The sequence below is a fragment of the Crocodylus porosus genome, unplaced genomic scaffold (genome assembly GCF_001723895.1).
Source record: "Crocodylus porosus isolate Cpor-Errol unplaced genomic scaffold, CroPor_comp1, whole genome shotgun sequence".
NCBI lineage: Eukaryota > Metazoa > Chordata > Crocodylia > Crocodylidae > Crocodylus > Crocodylus porosus.
In genome coordinates this window covers 13,945,500-13,966,881 of record NW_017728927.1, presented here as the reverse complement: position 1 = coordinate 13,966,881, position 21,382 = coordinate 13,945,500, and the positions used below count along the sequence as shown (strand labels likewise).

The window sequence follows — 21,382 nt, the reverse complement described above, 5'->3', positions numbered from 1 at the left end:
AGAAAGAAAAAAAAGAGCAACTTTATAGCATCTCAGCAGGCAGCTCGCTGGTGACTAGCTAATCCCAGATTAGAACTGGAGCTGTTCCAATTCCCTCCAACAGAGGGCAGCAGCAACATGCGCACTTCAATTAGTGCAGCACACCACAGGAAACCTCTTCCACCCTCCTTCCTACTGTGCGTTACTCTGCAGTCGTGCCCACAACCCCTTCGCTTCATTCTCAGTTTGTCGCATCCCAAACAGTAGGACAGTCTCTGCCTGCTTTGCAACACTCAGGGTGCAAACAGACGTCATCCGATGTCTCGTTTTAGCCACAATGAATCATTTTTTAGGATGGCACAAACTGTGAGCCAACGGATGTTGCTACCCTTTTTGCACCATATCAAACGAAAACCAGTGGCATGACAAAAGGTAGTAACGGACTCTGTCACTTTATTGTGGCAGGCATCTATTAGTTTTGCGGCAGGAGAGTACAAGCAGCCTGAGCTGCTCCCACTCTCCAGCCACCTTGAGGGCTCCTCAAGCCCCCAGAGCACCTGCCTGCTTTCAAAGAGGTGCCCCTGGGGAGCCTCAGGGTGCCTCTCCATAAGTGGGGAAATCTAGGTTCCCTGAGCATCCAGACCTGCTTCCCCATGATTGTAGGACAGATCTAGTGGAACAGAGAAAGCAGGGAGATCATATCACCTCTTGTTCCACACCATCAAAACCAGGACATTTGGTGACAGCGATCTAAAGCAACACAGACCTGCTGGGAATTGAGAGAAATGCAGCATGGGAACACTGTGCGAGGTCTGGGTTCAAAGAAAAAAAAGTCTCATACCCACAGGTTCTCCATCTGCCTCTGTAACCCTCCAAAAAAACAGCTACCACCAGCAGTCTGCCGAAGTCAGAAATACTGGCCTCTGCTCCCTCTCTTTCACACAAAGTAAACTTTAACAATATTACTAGACTTTAAAAAAAGGCTCACAGACTAATGCTTATACAACAAATGAGGGAAGGCTGGTAATTCAGAGACCCAGGTTTAAGTCCCTCTGTGCCAAATGTTTCCTATGGGGCAAAAGGTAACAAACATAAACCCTCTATGCCTCAGTTTCCCCGTGTGTAAAATGAAGACAATTGGCATGGCTTTACTGCCCAAGGGTATTAAGGATGGACATAATATGGAAAGTGAGGCACTTGGACATTACAAGAGTGGGACAACATAGTTACCCCAATAAGCATCAGATGCAGTGGGCAAAAACACATTTACAAAACAGCATGGGAAAGGAATGGTCCAAGATTAGTTTGTGCATGAACAAGGGAGATAAGAGGCACAGTGCATAACCCATGGGCAGCCACCTTATACTCCTTGGCAGTCACATAGTTCATTACTGAAAGATGCAGTTCCCAGGTCATCAGGGAAGAGCTCAAGGACAGGTCTCAACACTGGGCCCAGCCCTTGCGCAAGCTCTGAGTTGAGTCCCTTTAAGGTGGAAGCCCCATCAAAACCATCAGTGACTATGGACAGACCAAGAAGTTTGGAGGATGCAGCCAGTGCAATGCTGGGTCAGAGGCAGACAAAGCCTTCTGTGAGCTTAGACAGAGACTGCTGCTGTATATGTAGAGCCCTTTCTGTCCCACGACCTCCATGCACCTTCACTCAGTCCGATTCTTGTGAAAGGCTCTCTCTCCATACAAGAGAGAAACTCAGACTCAGGCGGAGAAACAGCAGCAAAATCACTGTCCACAGACAGTAGGAAGGACTGAAACAGAACTATAGGATCTTAACTCCTAGCTGCTTGCTCAAACTTTATAGAAAACACTGAGGCATTGAAGTAAACCAGTATACCTCAAACCCAACCACAGAATCAGTATCTTTATTAATCTTTCCAGAGGGTTAGAGAAGCAATCCAGGTAACTGGATGTTTAAAAATACCCTCTCTGTCCCAAGTTACTGGGAAACTAAAAAAAAAAAAAAAGCCTTTTACTTAGCCCTATAGAAGGCCCTCTGTCCCTAATCCAGTCCACAGCAATGGTAGATGAACATGGTGGGTCACAGTACTGAGAGAAAGGTTGATCAGCCTAATTTGAAAAGCCAATAAGGAAACTGGCTGCAGCACAGACATGCAGACTGGTCTGTGTTATACAGTCTCTCAGACTGGTCACTCAGTTATAAATGAGAGCTTTTGTATCCACATCAGACCATCTCCTAGAAAATGAAGCAAGACAAGACTCATGTATGTGGAAACAACTGCTGTGGGTAGTGGCTATTTTACTCGTAGAAAACAGGAGTGTTAACATGGGACTAATTAGCAGGTTAAAATCTCAGTATCCAGGGAAATTGTATATTCGTTGTTTCAGAAAATCTCAAGGGGCAGCCAGGTGTCCAGCTAACTGCTGCTGAAGGATTTTCCCATCTGCTTTTAACCATGCAACTGTAGTAGTGCCTAACAACCAGCCAGACATTGGACCCTGCTGTTCTAGGTGCTGTGAAAACACAGTAGTATGTGCTCCCAGCCCTAGTAGTTGAGACAGCCAGCCAGGGGGGAAGAACACCAGAACAAAGCCAACAGTGCAACAGCAGTCACCACCGTGTTAGTTCTGTGCCCTTTTTGTCTGGTTTTGGATGGGTTCACGCTCGCACTCAGCAGAGGACTGGAGGCATCATCTGGGTCATGGCCAAGCTGGGGGTCCTTCTTCTCAGGTGAAGGCTAAACCCAGGTAAGCTCCATTTTATACCCTTCCTCCAGGGCAGACGCCCCTACTCCACCTGCAACAACCAGGCACAGTCTCTAGCTGGCTCTTAGTGAGACTGTGTTCAGCTAGCAAGCACTGAACACACAGCTCTTTTTCAAGACAAGGCCACAGAGGCAGGATTGGTAACAGATCTCTGGACACTGCCAGAAACTGGTATCTTGCCAGCAAGCACTGCTGCCAGGCTGCCCAAAGAGAGAGCAGGAGACAGAGGCTTTCAGATGCTAGAGCCAGAACCTTACCTGGAGCCATGACCCTCTTGGAGTGGCCCGACTCCTCCTCCTTGGCAGGGGTGACAGGCTCTTCCCATTTTTGCTTGGGTGTTTGCCAGCTGATAGAGAGCTCCTGGCTAGGGTACAGCTTCTTCTTCTGAGGCAGTGCAGCAGATGGAGCTAAGTTGGAAAGCATGGAAAGGGTGAGAACTGCACCCGCCTTCAACCTTTGTCCTGCAAAACAGCCCCTCTCACCCAGCACAGCCAGACACCTTCAACCGCCACCTTTGCTACTAGTGCTACACCTGTTCTCAGACCCACAGCAACACTGGGTACACCCTGCACAACAGCTAGACATACCTAGCACAAATATCAAATCTAGCTCCCATGATAGAAGGGGTTCTGTGATCAAACTTCTGTTAAATAGCTGGATTATTCCCAAGCAGTGCCATCACTGCGCCTCCATGCCCTGCACATTTAGCATTTGCTTTGTAACTATGTTCTATACATTTATGTCATCTATCCATTAGGTGCTTAAAGTGGATTGCCCTAATAACTTTTTTCTAGTGCCTTCCTAGAATGGAGGTAGACTGCCTAGACTTGTACGTTTCCCATATCCTCTTTCCTTTCCCCTCATTCCCTTTAAGGGCAGGTGCTAGGTTTGCCCTTCTCCAGTCTTCTGGGACTTCCCTATCCTGCATGCAGGAGATAAATCACCTGTGGCTTAGCAGCTACATCAGGGATCTTCTTACAAACACCAGGGTGAATTTCATCAGGCCCCGATGACTTGAATACATCTAACTTCTCAAAATGTTCCTAACCCCTTCTCTCTCACCCTATTCTGGCCTGCAATGTTATTCCATTCTTAAAATTAATTAAGTCTTATCTGGTCACAGTTAATCCTTTTTAGTGAAGACTGAAGCAAAATAGTCACTAATAGTTTCAGTCCTCTACTAGCCACTCTTTATTTGCTCTCCCTCCCCTTTAAGTAACGGACACATACTTTCCTTAGTCTCCCTTTACTTCTAATGTATCAGGCAAACCTTTTCGTGTTGCCTTTTATGTCCCTGGCTAATTAAAACTCTTTGCACTCAGCCCCCCTATAGGGATAACCCCATCTGTCTGTGCTATTCCTCTATACTCATCCCTAGTCTGATGTCTTTGTTTGCCCTTCTTATAAGAATCTATTTTGATATTCAAGTCCCTAAAGGCCTCCTGATGCAGCCATGTTGGCCTTTTACTTTCTTTTGTCTGCATTGGGAGAGCTTCTTTCACCATTTGCAATCCTGCATTCCTTGATTCCTTGGACTCTTTGAAAGAGATCCTACCTTCTTCCCTGAGTTTGCTGAAGTCATAGATTCATAGACATAGGGTCAAAAGGGACCTTGTAGATCTTCTAGTCCGACCCCCTGCCATGGGCAGGAGAGAAAACTGGGCTCAGATGACCCCAGCCAGGCAAATGTCAAGCCTCCTCTTGAAGTCCATTATTTTGCTAGTCTCACCCTTTCCTGGTGATCATTTCATGATCAGATTACCTTCTGATTTTCAGCCTATTCCTCCCTATTAAAATGGCCACTCCTCCAATAATCACCTCAACCTTCAGAGACAGAAACCTACAGCAAAAAGTGCAACCAGACCTTTCTGGAAATAGGAAGCTCTTCCACTACCTTCTGCACCCACACAGAGAAACTTCAGGTAAAGTAAGACTTGAGGAAGGACGTAAACCTGAATTCCTCCTACTATCAAGGGGTGTTTGAACTGAACATATGCACAAGTCTCTCCCTTTTTTGCTGAAAAATTTCAAACGTTGATGGTTTTCCTTGCAACCCTGTTCTCTAAGCCCCACCAATTACTTAGGGCAATTTACACTTTGAGTGCCTAGACACGTTCTACAGGAGGTTAGAGGGAGACACGTTTTAGTTAGAGCGGCTCTCAGGAGCTGCTCTAACTAAAACACCTGCAGCGTCTCATGCATTCAGCATCCCACTTTTCAAAATGGCATCAAGGACACTTTAACTAAAGCTCATTCAATGATCTTTAGTTAAAGCGCTCCTGCTGCCATTTTGAAATGAAGAAAACTGAATACATGAGAAGCTGCAGCATGCTGGAGCTTTCTAATTAGATGAATCGAGTCTGCTCCGATACGTTCCCATTAGAACGCATCAGAGCACATCTATAGGCATTCTTCGTTTGTAAACTGTTTATTCCTCAACCTTGAGGTATATATCAAACCAAGTCCAATTCTACAGTGTTTAGTGCACATGACAAGACCTGCCTGCAGTTGAATGCAGACAGACATGTCACCACAACGTGGCAAGAGCTGTAGAAAAGGATTCTGGTCTTGAAACAGACTGCCACGTCAGAGAACAAATTTTTAATAAGGAGGAAAAGAAATCATTGGAAACACAAAGAGAAGAGTATAAAAGGATGGTGAAATGAACCAGAAATCAAAATTAAAAAGAAAAGAACTGAATATGGCAGGAATTTTCAGAGGCAAACCCTGAGACAGTCTTAAGTCTCAGAGTGTCAACTGGTAGCAAAGCTTCCTTGTTTTGCTCCATCCCAACTTTTCTCTGAAAAAAAAAAAATGTGACAGACTTATCAACAGCTTCCGTTTACATGAGGAAGAAGAGTAGGTCTGTACGCCAACCCTCATGATTGTATCGCATGAGTAAGAGGAGGAAAAAATAAATCAAAGAAGTCACATAAGAGTCAGGAACAGAAAACAGCCTGTCACGGGAAATGCAGGGGGAGAAGGTCAGTCCCCTGGTGAAGGGAACACGCTTTTGTTGGAAGGTATGAATCACAGCAGTATGCAACACTTCTCCTCTTGCCTGTTCTGCTGTCCTGTGATCAAAACTCTGGTTTCAGATAACAGCAGTAACAGAATATTTATTGCCAGTGACCCCATTCCCTGTGGATGGGAGGCTAACATTTTGGTGGCAGCCAGGCTATTTTTACCAGTACACACGCACCTAACAGTCTTAGATTGTCTTGCACATCCCATGCTCATCCATGCCATGCTCCATTTTTTTCAAGCCCAAATAGGGCAAAGGGGAAGGAAGAGAGAAAACATATGGGGAAGACCCTTGATGAATTTCCAGCTCTACCACTGCAGTTCTCTTTCAGGCCCCAGAGGACATACTGAAGAAACTTTCACTTCCCAGCTCCATGTGCCATCTCACACTTGTAGCACTGATCATCAGGGCATTACTCTCCCCAGGTTTTAGAGACAGTGTACAAGCAGTTGCAAGTGATTCCAGGAAAAGGGGGAAAGTCCTGTGAAAATCTGGAGAGAAAACATCCCACATAACACAAAGGCCACTGGACCAAAACCTGGGGAAAGCTGTGTGATGGCGATAAAGGACTAGACAGTTCTACAGTTATGCTATTTAGAGGTGCACCAATAGAGGGCTTTTTGGCTGATACCGATGGCTGCTTTTTAATGAGCCATAATCAGCCAATACCAATCCAATTGCTGATATGCAGTCGGGCAGCTTGAAGAGCAGTGTCTGGCTGGTAAGTCTGTTGTGGGGGAATGGACGAGAGGGGAGGGCCAGATCAAGGCCCCCACGGTGAGGGACGGAGTGGGGCAGGGACAGGTGCTGCACAGCTGGAGAAGAGCACAGGATGGAGCCGTGAGGAGCTCATCCAGGGGATTGGGGTGGGGGCCAGCTCCCACTGCTATATGCAACCTGGGAGGACATAGGGGGTTATGACCCCAGATCTGCGTGCAGGGCAAGGACAGGATGCTGCTGTGGGCTGGGGCGGGGCAGCACTGAGCTCTTCCCAGCAGGGGGCTGGGCCAAGCTGTGCTTGGGGCAGGTGGCAGTGGCACTAAGGGGGAAGCTATCAGGTGGGGTACTGCAGGCACCCCAAAATTCACTGTAGCCTGCCTCCCAGCATTGCCACCGCCTGCCCTGAGCACAGCCCAGCCCATCGCCTCCACCAGGAAGAGCCCAGTGCCACCTCCAGCCCACGGCACCAGCCTGCCCTCATCCCACATAGATCCAGGCACACATGCCCCAACCCCACCACGTCCTCCCAGGGTGCACATAGCCATGGGAGCTACCACCCCCTCTGAGCCCCCTGGATGAGCCCTTTGCAGCTCTGTCCTGCAGCCCACCCCAGTTGCGCAGCACCTGCCCCAGACCCACTCCCTCCTTCACCACAGGAACCTCGATCTGCACCCCCTTCCCTCACAACAGATTCAACAGCCAGACCCAGCTGCTTTCCATGCTGCTGTACTGGGCTCCTGGCTGCCTGCGTGCTCTGCTGTGGCTGTGTGCATGCTTGGGGCATTTATCAGCAATGTCAGCCAAAAAAGCTGATTGCCAGTACTGTCAATTTTCCTTATATTGGTGCTGATCTGATATGGGGCTGATGTATCGGTGCACCTCTAGCATTAAGCAGGTGGAATTATGCTTTTCGCCCTCTCAACCCAAGAGGAGGCTAGACTACGCCCCCCTCCCGCTCCACTAGTGGAAACTGGACCCTTCAAAGAACAGATCCCATTAGACCACAGCACAGGGAGAGACAGATGTCCAGAGAATATTCCCATCATACTTCTGGTATCCCAGATTCACACCTACAAATGGCACTACACAGGAGAAGTGACGGGTAAGGTTCCTTCTGTACTGTGTCTACACCCTTCTTACCATTATTCTGATTGGCTGGTGAGATAACAGATGAAGCTGGCTTAGTCTCCTTCTGTGCTAGGCTTACTGCTGTGTTGAACACGTTGGAGGTATCTGTAGGCTTTTTATGGACACCCTGGTCTGAGGCTCTGCAAGAAAATACAGTAGAACTTAGGACTCTGCTCCTCTGCCAGATTCTGGCCTGGACTTTACCACTTGTGACCTTTCCTCAGAAAGATTCGCCTTCCCCATAGCCCTCAAAAGCAAAAGCCAAAAGCCTGGGCTTGATATAGGAACTAGTTTTTCATAGCCAAATTTCATCAAATCTTACCGTGTGACATGACCAGCTCTTCTTGTGGCTTCTCTCATCTTTTACAGAAAGTATTTAAGAACTAAAAGCGTAACTAAGAGTTCTGCTCACTCACACGTGCGAGCCCTGGGGCTACACAACTGGTCAAGGGTGATCAAACACAGCTGTGTACTGCTGCACACTCAGATACACCCTCACTCAACTCATCACTGAAAGCCACTGGCTCTGCTACACTCACTTGTTCGACACGGGCTTCAACCTGGTTCTCCAGTCTGCTGGGCTCTCAGATTTATCTTCAGTGTTGTCCACAATTCCTGTTGGAAGAGACACAAAGTGAATATGTCTAGGATGGACCCAAACAGCTGATCCAATACAAATCATATGTACCCCTCTGCAGATCCTGGGTAAGGCAACTTCAGGCTTCTTGTGGATGTCAAAGAGGAGATAACCCCTGAGGGAGCTGATCTGATGTTAGAGAAGTGAGGCCAGTACTACTCAAAGTAGTTTAAGATTAGCTTGGTGCTCCTTTGTTCAAGGCAACTTCCCATGACCCATAGATAACAACTAGCTTGTATGGCAAAAAGGTTCTTTCATCCTAACTGATCCCCAAACACTTTTAAACCTCTCCCATCCACTACAGAAATACATCCACATTGGAGATTATGAGGCAGCTGGTAAATAGCACACAGCAAAAGGAAAAACAGGCAGCTTAGAGCAGAATGTGGAGAACATCCCGATGAAACTGCAGGGAAAAAACACAGGCCGGTAGCATACGTTTATCAAGGACATCAGACTTAAACACTGCTCCTTTTTAAGGAGATGCATGCAATCATAAGCGGTCAAGACATCAATTTCACATCTCACCTAGAGGATGGCACCTTCAGCATCACCTTGCTTAAGGCATCGTGCTGAGTGTTAGTTCATTACTGATTTGGAGGACAGAATATACCACCTTCCGGATCCCCAAGTCGCCTCAAGATTTCCCCGAGTTGTCTCCCATCACCATATAGCAGCATTAGTATGGCAGCTACCACATTTCTGATCTCAGCTCCTGAATGAGAGTCTATTAAGGCCTGGACTGGAAGGACTATCACATGGATACTCCTTTACAGGGACAGATGGATCCATTCTGAGCCAAAGATCCCAGAGCTCTGGAGACCGACTGTGTGCTGGTGATTGCTGCAGGGTAGAAGTGCAAGCAACACCCTTATAGTCTGGGCCAGGGCTGTCCAACTTCTCAGCGGCTGGGTGTCAAATGCTCCACGGGCTGCAATAGGGCAAGCTATGAACTCCCAGAGCTAAATGTCATGCTGTGGTACCCTGGTTGAGAATCACTTGTCTAGGCCTCAGAACAGAGCCCCAGAGCAAGTTCTCTACTGTGAAACAAGTCTCAAAGCACGTGAAGCATCCTAACAGAACACCCACCTCAAACAGCAAGGGAACAAGCCACTTACCTTTGGTGCTCTTTCCATCTGGATTACGACCGAAGTCTGCAGGTTTGCTACCCATCCAGCCTTTCCTTTCAGGCCGAGCAGCAGCCTCACCTCCTAACTTGTTGGCAGGACTCCTGGGCGCAGGCTCTGGGATTGCTGCCGATCTCAGTCCTGTGGGACCCATTTTGTTGCCCTGCACTTTTGGATCAGGGCTCAGCCAGCGGGAGGCAATGGAAGAATGCTTCACGCTGCAAACAGGAGGAGTCCAATGAGCCTTTACAGGAGTTACGGTCTGTTCTACTAACTTTCACCCCAAACCCCTGAATCAGCCCCTCCAGAGCATGGTAATAGGAGCTTATCTTCCCATATGCCCCTCCCCTCACCACCCACAAAAGCACAATCCAGGCTGCTGGGGTTGGCAAGATATCCCTGTCCTACTGATGCCCCATTATTTCCTGGATTGGCCCACTATCCCAGCCAGGAGATAGGAGCGAAAGAAAGTTCATACCTGCTGGGGGCCTGGGAGCCAGCAGTAGTGACCCCTCCAGGCCTGTTCGTAGAGGCATCAGATCCAGGGAGAGCCTGCCTGAGAAAACTACGTGCTTTATCCTTCTCACTGCTGCCTCCAGGTACATCAGAAAAGTTTTTGCTAAAGGCAGCTTTGCCACCTGCTGAAGAGGGAGGTGAATTAACAACTTGGTCTTTGGCAGCTGGTGCTTTGCTAATCGAAGGCCCCGAGTCACCCAAACCAGACTGGAAGAACTTCTCTCGGGCTTGCTGCGTCTTGGCTGCAACAGACGTCCAAGAAGGTGATACGGCACTTTCACGCTGATCTGGTTTATTCCCAGCAGGAGGTGACTGTGGAGCATTTAGACTTCTAAAGCCAGAGCTGCTCCCAGCAAATGGCTTGGTGGAACTGGCAGAATCGGAGGTGAAAGCAGTGTCTTTGCTTGCCTGGCTTGTTTGGGCCGATGCCTGTGCTGGCTTCTTGGAGTCCACCGCTTTCTGGAAAGCTCCTGAGGCATCACTGGCTGAAATGGCAGGATTGTACCCTGTGCTTCTGGCTGGCTGTTGGTGGCTGGTACAGATGTATGTCCCAGGCTCTGTCCCAGATTTGTAGGCCCCAGAGAGGAGCGTGTTCGAGCACTGTTTGCATCTATGGGCAGTTGCAAGGAAGTGTTAGGAAACATTCCCCAGGTCAGGTGAACTCAGCAAGAGCCTGCAGGGACAACTCCAGAGCCAACACAGGGGAGAAAGGGACATGGGGTACTTGTAAAGGCCATACTATCTGTTCAGTGAGGAAATGCATGCAACTCTCCTTCATGCACAATGAAGCATTCTCCGTGTAAACACCAAAGAGTGAACTATTTAGATCACAGCCTGTGTCATGAGAGGTGCTGATGGCGATGAGCCAGTGCCGTGAGCTTCCCTGAGGTATGGACATTTGTACCACAAGACCATGAGAAGCCTGATGGTACCAGTAACAAGTGAACTAGGAAAGGGGCTTCCACAGAGGCATATGGTTTCTAACACTACAAATCAGGCCTACCCCACCAAGTCTGATCTGAGGAGCCTTTTTACCATCCTGGAAACTGCCTTCCTAGTCTCCAAAAGTTCACTGCAGGTAAAACACAGCAAAGCCCCTAGGTTAACAGGCTGCTGGATAAGAGAAAGGATTGCACAGCAAGTGCTGTGCTCCTTCCTGCCCAAAGAGGGGCCATGCTGACCCCCCAGCAGGAATGAACCTCTCCATCCCCCGCCAGAGCCATACCTGAAGCAGTTCCTGTGATAGAGCTTCCCATCAACGAGGTATCGCTGCACTAGGTGCACATGGTCCCCACAGATGGCACAGCTGCTGCTACGCACATTACTGCTGTCTGCCAGGACCCTTTTCTGCATAGAGGAAAGGGGAAAACTGAGAAGTGGTGGCCAACAGTATTCAATGTACACAACAGCAGTGTTAGAAAGATGCCTGGGAGGTGGGAGAGCAAGTTCCTGATCTGGGACATGCTGAATTTCTAGAGTGGGGCAGCTTCAGCTGGAAAGACCAAGATGAACTTGCCCTCAGAACTGCCAACAGATTGGTGGATGGGTGCTCAGTACAGGACTTCAAGTCCCAATTTCAATCTGGCAGGACAGGGACTGGTGCCTGATTTCCTACCGCCCAGTTGGGCACCTGACTACCGGATTATTGGTTATTCTGGAATGGTGAGGGCTACGTTCTCTCTCCTGACCAGAAGTATAGGGGTCAAGGCAGCAAAGGGTTGGGTTTGGATGAACTGAATATTTCCTGGAGAAATCCCAACCACCGACAATCTAAATCAGTGTAAGGAGCCTCAACTAAAAAGCCAGCTGGTATAGTCCATCAGCAATCAATGAGATGTCTAGTCCAATCGCCGTAGGACTGAACTGCCTGTGAACAGCAGCCAAAAAGCAGTCACCTTGGGTGTGGAGTCCACCTACAATAAATATAGCCCCAGGTTTAATCCCCGGATGGGAGAGCCAGGGGCTTATACAGAGATAGTCAAGATACCACCCTCAGCTAATGGAAACCCTCATACTATGATAAGTCTCTGACTCCTCCAGAAAGGTTAAAGAGTAATGTTTTCTTACCGCTGTCACAGGAGGATTTTCCTTTGGCAGATCCTGTCCTGGCACTGCTGGTCCTGTCTTGGGAGTAGGTGGTGGATAGGCTCGTGATGGCTTTGCAGGAGCTGGCTTAACAGGTTCGGAGATTACTTTTTTCCCAGCCGGGTCCCCACTGACTTCAGAAGAGGGCCGCTTGATTCCAGACAGGCCACCGACTGGCAGGAAGGGGAGAGGAAAACTATTCAATAGAACATAGACCCAACCACCGGTGTGAAAGATAATAATATTACAGTAATGACCAAAGGTCCTGAACAGGGCCCTGTCAGGCACTAGGCAAATATGGAGTCTTTTTTTTGAAGGACCAACTCCTGGGCAAACTCCATAGGGGGAGATAGAAGACCACCTCCCTTCAGATCGCTAGTTGTACAGCCTGGGCAAGACAATGATACTCAGCACTTCATACTACAGTATCCAAATGCCTCATAGTTGGCAAGTGAAGGCATTTAAACAGGAGGGAGGTGCTCTAATCCCCATTTTACAGATGAGGAGCTAAGGCTAATTGGCTAATTGACCTGCCCACAGGAAGTCCATGGCACAGCAACCCTTCTGAGATGCCATGTAAATACCTCATTTCCTACAAAGTCCTCATAAAGCCAATAGGCTTCCCCATAAGCAGGTGGAAAAACAAAGTGATCCTTGAGAAAGGAAAACATGAGACTTCGAGACATCATGGTAGAGTCTAAGGAGAAACAAACTATACCCCATCCTGCCCCGCTGTCTTCTCTTCTGCAGACTACATATCTGCTGCTTTGCTCTCTGCTCCCTCTCTGATCTGCCACAGACCGCACACAAAGACTGCCTATGCCACTCGTGGTATATGTGCCACAGGCTGGCCACCTTTCAAGCAAAGGCCTGGGCCCACACAGCACACAGGAGAACAAGTCTCTTTCTCTCTTCTGTGCAGTGTGAGAAAAAGACCCCCTAAACACTGAGACAAGTGCAAGGAGAGGGAAGGGAATCGTGAATCATGGCCAAAAGTCTAGATAGGGCTAGAGAACAACTGCCTCTGCCCTCAGGAGGGGCAGGGAGAGACTCACTAAAAAGTCAGCTTTCTAGTGTAGGATAGCACCAGGGTCCTGAGTGGCAGGCCTGGGGGTGAGGGTATCTCGCCCTTTAAGCCGCTGCGAGAAGGTTGCTCGTAGAGTCTTAGGGACAGGGTAGACAAGCATTTGTACGGGATGGTTTGGCTAGGGATGATCCTTCCTCAAGCAGGCCCTGGTCTAAATGACCTCCAGAGGTCCCTTCCAGCCCTATATCTCCACAAGTGATAAAGTTTCTTCATGCCTTGCCCCCATACGGAACCAGATTCCTTCAGGGCCAGAGTGTGGCTTGGCAATGAACTATTCCCTAGCCATAGTTTCCATTTTAAACAGCCAAGTGAATGATGAGATCCCTTCTCCTTCAGAAAGAGAAAGGGGTAAGAGAATAATAGGAGAGAAAAAGCCCAAATCTCAGAGCCAGACAAAAGCAGCCTCTTCTAAAGGAAACCCGGGCAGCTATCCTACCAAACAGCAAATGACATTTTACCACAGGGACAGCATTGCAGGTGACACCCAACACAGCAAAAGGTCTAGACTCGAACTCCACGCTCACTTTGCACTGATTCTGCCTAATGAGTTTCCAAAACCCAGGACAGGGAAAGGAGGGATCCTGCTCTAATGTCAGCGCGTGACCTCAATAAACATCAACTGGTCCCTCGTCTCAAGCTTGCAAAACTTCATTGGAGCCTATGTAATAAACAGGATGCAGAAGGCAAAGGGTCACGGTCCGTGGAACGTGGCGCCTGCTCCTAGTCAGAGGGCACATTCCCCAGCCTGCGGTTCTGGATACGTACACCCACCCCAGCTTTCTCATTCTGTAGGACACTGGGGAGGAAAAAAAATGTGGAGTTTTAATGATGTGGTAAGGCCAGTCCCTCCAAGAATGGGAGCAAAGACCCCCAAACTGGCATGATTCCCACCATGCCGCTCAAACACATCACAGCATATTTGTCTGAATCCACGATGAAAAATGAAAACAAAGACAAGCCAAAAAAAAAAAATTAAAGTGAGGGTGGGAAGTGAAGAGAAGGGCAAGAACACTCTGCTCCTTGAAAAGTATTTTAAAAACAAGCAACGGCGGGGGGGAAAGCTTTTGCCTCCACGGCCCACCCCGAACTACTGGGTATTTCTGATTCTGATCTGTCCTCTACAGCTGGTGCACAACCTCTACCAAGTCAGGCATGTCCCTCGAGGAAAAACAGGAATTTCGTTTATTGCATTATTTCATTTTTACTAGTTTTAAACAAGGTAGAGAACAGCGCTCCTGATAAATGCCATCGAACATACTCTCCGTTACTTGAGTATAATGTTCTCTGTAGCCCTTAGGCCTGGTTTCACACTTTGGTTTTACTATAACTGTATTCTGGAGGCACTTAACGAGATGGGCTGTGAGCCCCACGGAAACAGAATCATATCAGCTGAACTTACAGTCACTACAGGAGAGAATGGACTTCTGTTTAACTGCCTTGGTTATGTCAATTTAGGCAGCAAATTTTTTACCAGTGCAGGCATATCAGTAACAGCCCTACTGTAGATGCAGTTATACTGGTACAAATGTGTTTCCAGCAGTATAACTTTGGCTACATCTATACCACAGGCTTCTGGCAGCATAGCTTCAAGGTCATGAGTATTAAGTGTGGCACTGCTGTGGCAGGGATGAACAGAAACTGCTAGTATCAGTATAGGTATATTGGCAAGCCTATCCTTTCGCTAGTAAAGCTTGCTTGGCTTGGGAAGGATGAGGCTTTTCATACTGGTACGAAGCACAACTGTGCTAACACAGTTGCATCCACAAAGCACTTAGCCAGCACTGTCTGCCAGTACTACTAGGCAGCAAAGCACTCCTGGAGTAGATAAGGCCTTCCTTTAAGTCAGTAAGTTGTTGTCCCTTTGTAAGTAAAGCTCTGAACTTGTGCAATAACCAAGGTCCTGGTGCTTGCACTACATCTCTCCAGCCTCCCACCCCTGCTAGGTGTACAGGGTTTGTTTTTTAAACCCATATGCCAGAGAGATGGATTTTAGAGCTCAATGGAAACAATGGAGATGTAAAAAGCGAGGGTCAAAAATACTGAACTTTTAGAATTAGAGAGAAAGGTTCAAGCCACAAAGCCTAAACTGAAGTGTAGAGTTCAGACCTTGCCTCTTCCCTCACCTGCCCGTGGGCACTGCCCAAATTCAGTGGGTTTTAAACCTGGGGCAGGTGATAGAGGAAGCAATGGAGCCAGTGACAGCGCTCTCTCCCAGAGAGTCATAAAGAAGTAGGGCTGGAAGGGAGCTCTGGAAGTCATCTAGCCCAACCTCTTGCCTGAAGCAGGTTCATCCCTATCCAAACCATCCTACGCTCCTCCATCATTTGGCGGGCAACCGTAAATCCTCTGGATCATGGCGTGTGCGCAAGATGGATTTATCAGGCACCTGACTAGACCTCATCTAGCCTCTTAGTAAAACTACTGTCCCTCCTGAGCCAACACAAGGCATAGTCCCTTCCCCTGTAAGCTCACTACTTTCTACCTTTCCTCTTAATTCTCACCCCTCCTCTCCCACTGCCACATTGGACCTGTCACACAACTCTACACACCTACTCATATGCACGCTCATCCCTCCCAGCTGGTGCTGGTTCATTCCCTCCCCACTGTCCAGTTCCCTAATCCAGAAACCACCATATGTGCTTCCATTACACTGATCCAGTGCTGAAAACCCTACTGCCTCAGTCCTTCCCCAACTATGTAGAGAGAAGATGGACACCTGCCAGGGCCTGGTTTACCTATGCCTTCCTTAGCCCAAAGACAGATTTTGCACCCTGAGAGTCCCTAGCTTCCCTTCACAGAAGTCAGTCTGAGGACTAGTGAACACTCAGTCCGCGCATCAGAACAGACTCACCTCTCCTTAGTTCCTGTTTCTGCATGGATGGTGCATGTACAAAGGCAAAAAGATTGTCTTTGTTTGTCCACCTGATCTGCTGGATGGCTGACAGCTTTCCCTCTCCAGATTTCTGGGAGTGGATGTAAGCACAAGGGGGTCCAGAAGACCCAGCAAAGTAGGGGGAGCAGGTACTCACTAGGCGATCGTCCATGGAAATAGTTATAATACTGGGAGACGTATGTGAGGATGCTCAGCCTGTCGGGCACCTTCAGTGCTACCATATCCTCAGCGTCCAGCAAGGCAGGGATCCCCAGCTGCTCTTCAGCCACTTGAAATGCCTGCAGTGGGAACACAGGGAGCAAGGGTCTGTCCCAGCACAGTCAATGGAGACGCTCTATGTCAGGAGAAACCAACTCAAGACAAAGCAGCACCAGAGCAAATAGGGCCCTCCTGGAAGAGAGCTCTACCAAGGAACAGCTGCACTAGCTTAACTCCTATATCACGTGGCTGTTACAGGAGCCAGCTGAGTCATGGCTTCCAGCCATGAAACGGAGACGGGCAGAAAGCCAAAAATCCTGCCTGCCAAGTTGGTCTTAACTTGCTTCATCAGAACTCACCTGGGTTTCCCCTGCTCTTCCTCCCGTCTGTCTCCGTTTGCGGTTGCACATGGGCAAGAGGCCCAGGAGAAAAAGACATGGCAGCCCAGGTTTCCAAGCATAGCTTGGCCATTTTCAGCCTACCTGGGATACTCCCAGTGGCAGTAAGGTGGTAGGTGGCTGGACTTGGCTTACTAGGCCTTTAACTTCCAAAGCATTTTACAACCATTGCACCTCCGGCAAAGGACATGTGATCCCCTATCTGATAGCGGGAGAACTCCAGGCTATAAAACGAAGCCACATGTCCAAGGCCACAGGAGGAGCCAGTTTTAGAGGCAGGATAAGCATCATGTTTTGCTGGCTCCCCAGTCTATGTTCAGATCACGCGGTTGTAAGTCATACCAGCCACTTCTGGACTGTCAAACATACAAGACATTTAGGACAAAAGTTCTTCCCAGGGCTACCCTAGGCACTGCTGCCACTGGACAAAGGCAAGGTAAGCAGCAAGGAGCTACTTTCTTCCAAGACTGAAGAGGAGACTTTATTAGAGTAAGGAAGAGAGTAATCTGCCTAGGGCCACTCTGACTCTCAGATTCACCTGGCTTTTGCCAAGGTCCTTCCCCACCCCTCCTCCTCCCTGGTTTCCCAGGAACTGTTTCGCCTTCAAAATACCAGTGTGTCAATGAGATAGCAGCACTCCAGAGAACACAGACGTGGGAAGGAGACAGCAGAGAGCAAGAGTGAAAGTGCTAAAGACGCTAATTCTGTTGGAGCCCTTCTTGCCTCAGCTTGGACACAAGAATATAATGGGCCTGATGTATAAGCCAGTGACCCCTGTTTAGAAGAAACAAACAGCCACTATGCTTCAGTATTAGAATTACCATTTTTTCCACTGGGTCTCTCCAAGAACACTCTTAACTATACGGATGTAGAACAGGCTTCCAGCCAATTAGCCGTGGCAGCGTCACCCTGGCCCGCAGCCCAGCCTGGCACACGGCTCTTCTTGCAACCAGGTAGAAGTGATGTCAATGTACAGCTTGGATGGCCCCCGCATTAGTCCCGGCTGTATTGAGCGCTCCCATCTTCTCCTTGGATTCAGGGTATTCTCCGTATGCTTGAAGGAATGCTCTCTGGCCATGGGCTGCAGAGGCCCTGTGCCCTGCTGGGATATAGGAGAACTGCCCAGACTTTCCCAGCAGGCAGTTGCATGCTTGTGGCATACAAAAGAAGGTACAGATGCAACTGGGTTTATGAGAAATAAATCCAAGTGTTACAGGAATGCTATTGTGCTCCCTAGAAACTGGGCCTTTGACTTTCTCACTGCCATCGTTCTCTGCAGCCCATGGAAGTTTCTCCATCTTAGTACCAAGGTCTGCACTGCAGTGGCCATTAATGGAGACAAGTGGGGGTTAAACAACCACCAACACCTACTTCTCTTGCACTGTTTTTACCAGGAGAGTTCAAGGACTTTTACTAGGGAAATAAGTGCCAATATTCGAATTTCACAAAGCGGGAGGTAATATAACTTGCCAGGCCAATGACAGAGCTGGGCACAGAGCCTAGGTCTCCCAAGTCCCTGTTTGGTGCTACATGCATTACCCCTGTCTGTCTCCCAAAAGGAGCAAAGGAAAGCACAAACAAATACATGTCTTCAGTCTCCCTTCTCCTCCCTTTCCAAGTTCCAGGGACAAAAGCAGCCCCCCCACCCTTTTTTTTTTGGCTTGGATGAACAAAAAAAAATCCTTCCTCAGCTCAAAACCTTATATGGCAAGTTTCAGCCTGGAATGGATTTTTCCAGTTGAGCAATAAAGCCCCTGAAAAAGAAGTTTTTGAGCAGCAGAAGCTGAACAATAGCAGATGAAAATGCTCTGCAAAAAAATTACACCCTTCCCTGTCCCATGAACAGTCACAAAATCCAAGAACACAAGCAGAAAAAGTCAGGCAGGCAGCGTAGGGAGACAGGGATAAAAGGCTACTTGGAGCCCTGTTATCACAGGGGGCATGTTAAAAATGTCATTGGAGGAGAGAGACAGGTAGTTAACCATGTTCGTCTGAAGTCATGCAGAAGACACAACACATTTGCACCTTATGAATTAATCCAAATCAGAGGTGCATAAGCTTTTGTAAGCAGCAGCTTACTTTCTGATGAAGTCAGCCACTGCTTATGCATCCCTGTTTCAGTTAGTCTGCACTGGAGGGGAGAGCCTGAATCAATTAAGCCTACCTTAGGTCATCTACCTAGCACAGGTAACCAACAGCAGCAAAACCAGTGACAGTGACAGCTAACCAGTGAAGGAAGAAAGAGGACAGATGAAAGAGAAGATGATGAGGAAACCAACACTAAGGAAGAGAGAAAGATGGATACATCCCGGAAGCGAGAGGGAGATGGTATGGAGTACACAGAAGCGCTTCCATTAACAGAACCAACTGTGATGGCTTCTACAGTTCGTTTCACAAGACAGACAGACAGCAAAGCTACCCCACAAAATGAGAAAGATCAGCCACACACAGAAGTTAATAGCTCTCCAGTGCTTCAAAGCATCCTTCCCAAGACAGAGCCCTTTGGGCAGACAACCCACCCACAACTGCCCAGGGCCCTGGCATACAGGCATCCTGATGTGAATGTAAACTGTGGAGTTGCAGCTGTCCCAGGTGCCTCCGTGAAGCAGAGGCTAGCACCCAGGCACCCCCAATGAGCAAGGTGTGAATGGGGATAAAAGAAACAGAAAGGGAGAGCGAGGGGGTCACAGAAAGAGGAGGGCTAAGATGGTGAAATGAAAGGACCGCGATTTCCCATCTCATGCAATCCCCGAGTGCTGACAGTGCCCTGTCGAGAGCTGCTGCAGACTGGATATTCTCCAAATATATCAGCCCACTCTTAACAAGTCTCCTCTAGTTTTTCTTTCTACAATCTAGTGCAAGGGTGGGCAAGATGTGGCCCACCAGGCCATTCTATCTGGCCCACAGGGCCCCTACCAATTTTAGAAAATTAGTATTTATCTGCCCCTGGCTGCCTGTCATGCGGCCCTCTGTGGCTTGCCGAAACTCAGTAGGTGGCCCTCCACCTGAAATAATTGCCCACCCCAATCTAGTATTACGGCCCTTCACATCTATCCTCAAAATAGAGGCAAAAAAGCTGCCTCTTTCTTTTCTGCACCAAGAGGAGGGTGGAGAGGGACACAATGCAATGCCTAAAATCCAAATTAAAAACAAAAAAAATCTGAATTAAAAACAAAAATATCCCCCAGCCTCTGTCATTTTTGCTCCCAGCCAGAGGCTTGGCTATGCCTCATCAGCCAGCCACACTCTCCCTCCCTTCACACCATGGCTTTCACACTCTCTTGCTCCGTCCCTCCCATGCACAACACCCCTTGTGCTCACAGCCTGTTCATAGCACATGGGGGAGGGTCTAAAAGAAAGGTGGGTGAGAACATAGGGACAGAGTTACTGGCCCTACACAGCAACCAGGAAAGCACTGCTGCACTTCCAGATGCAGAGCTTGTGACAGCCAGCAAGTGGTTAAAAGGACTCAGGCTCCTTAAACTCTGAAGAAAACAAGCTGCGGGTTTGTTCCTATCCCAGCTCACTCCAAGGGGCCGATAGGCAGCATGGGCTGGTGCCAGGCAGCAACAGCTGAACCTTCATCCTCTCTTTTTCTGGGGAAGGAAGGGAAAATTCCTTTCTTCAATCGCTCATCCCACGCTTGGCTCCTAACTCCAGCGCAGGGAGTGGGTGGGTGGCCTGAGATCCAGCCCTCCCTGGAGGGACAACGGAAGCTGCAGAGCCATCCTGAAGTAGCACATTTGTGAAAGCCAGAGGCCCCAGGACCCCACTGCCTCTCAGCGGCTCATAATTGTTCAGGGCTCAGGGTACAGAGAGTCTCAGATGGTTCCTGCTACCTCTCTCAAACCCTACTCTGGTCTCCAAGAAACACATGGTCAGGATATTAAAGCCTCTCCCTCAACCTCCAGCCTTTTTGCCTTGGTCTCTGGAGCCTCCCCTCCCAGGCAGGCAGAATCCTTGTTCTGACCCCAACAAGCAAGTCAACATCTGCCCTACAGACACCTTGGGGACAAGAGGGCCACCATCCCCACAAAGCCTCTTTGAGGCATGGAGCAGGAGCAAGTCAACTCAGAGGGGACAGGAGGAGGATTCCTTGTAGCAGTATTCCTACTAAATAGCCAGCAGCAAGGAAGAGCTCAGTCATCCCTTTATTTTTCTGGGATAGCTCCCATTCTCCTGCCCTCACCTGGTGACCTCCACCATCTCTGAAGGCCCTGACATATCACAGCTACTTTCTACCTGAAGCCAACTCACTGCCAGGGCCAGGCTGGGGTTACAGGATTATTGTCCTGCCTCCTTCTTCCCCACTACCCCAACCCCACCCCATTATACAGTGGCAATCCCAGGAGCACAGCCCTAAAAGATGTGGATTCATGGAGCATCAATGCACACTGCCACTAAACCACCAGGCCAGCCTTGTTCTCAACACCACATTCAAGGCTCTTCTCCTTCTGGTTACAGTTGTGGCTGTGGCCATGTCAGATGCAGGGAGCTGAATGAAATGTGGCATTTTTTAAATGACTTTCATCCAAGGATCTTGGCAAGCAGCATAGGAAAGCTTCCCCCTGCAAAAGGAACCACTGAGGATGGAGCAATTCATAGTATGTTGCACTGCACAAGCTGTTCCCCATTTTCATTGTTAATGGAGGGCTGGCAGAGCACTCTGCTCCGCATAAGCCAGACACAATGCAGGGGAGCAATGGGAAGCAATGCAGTGGCTCCCCTAAAAAACCTAGTTCCCATACACGGGTATCAATACACAACCAGTAAAGAAACCTGAATGGCTGCCGGGTACTTTAAAATAGCCAGATCACTTTAGCAACCACTTTCAAACAGCAAATTAGATG

The 21,382-nt window shown here is 48.6% G+C and overlaps 1 protein-coding gene across 2 annotated transcripts in view; it reads right to left on the bottom strand.

Moving 5' to 3' along the window:
* MICALL2 (MICAL like 2) overlaps window positions 1–21,382 on the bottom strand; it is a 39,397-nt gene that overhangs the window by 5,179 nt on the left and 12,836 nt on the right. For both annotated transcript variants that reach the window (XM_019542058.1, XM_019542059.1), the window contains exons 3-10: window positions 16,073–16,214; window positions 11,939–12,129; window positions 11,097–11,218; window positions 9,834–10,481; window positions 9,347–9,573; window positions 8,131–8,206; window positions 7,604–7,731; window positions 2,976–3,125 (exon numbers count right to left, since the gene is read on the bottom strand). In XM_019542058.1, coding sequence (XP_019397603.1) covers window positions 2,976–3,125; window positions 7,604–7,731; window positions 8,131–8,206; window positions 9,347–9,573; window positions 9,834–10,481; window positions 11,097–11,218; window positions 11,939–12,129; window positions 16,073–16,214 — 1,684 coding nt within the window. The remainder of the gene's footprint in view (window positions 1–2,975; window positions 3,126–7,603; window positions 7,732–8,130; window positions 8,207–9,346; window positions 9,574–9,833; window positions 10,482–11,096; window positions 11,219–11,938; window positions 12,130–16,072; window positions 16,215–21,382) is intronic.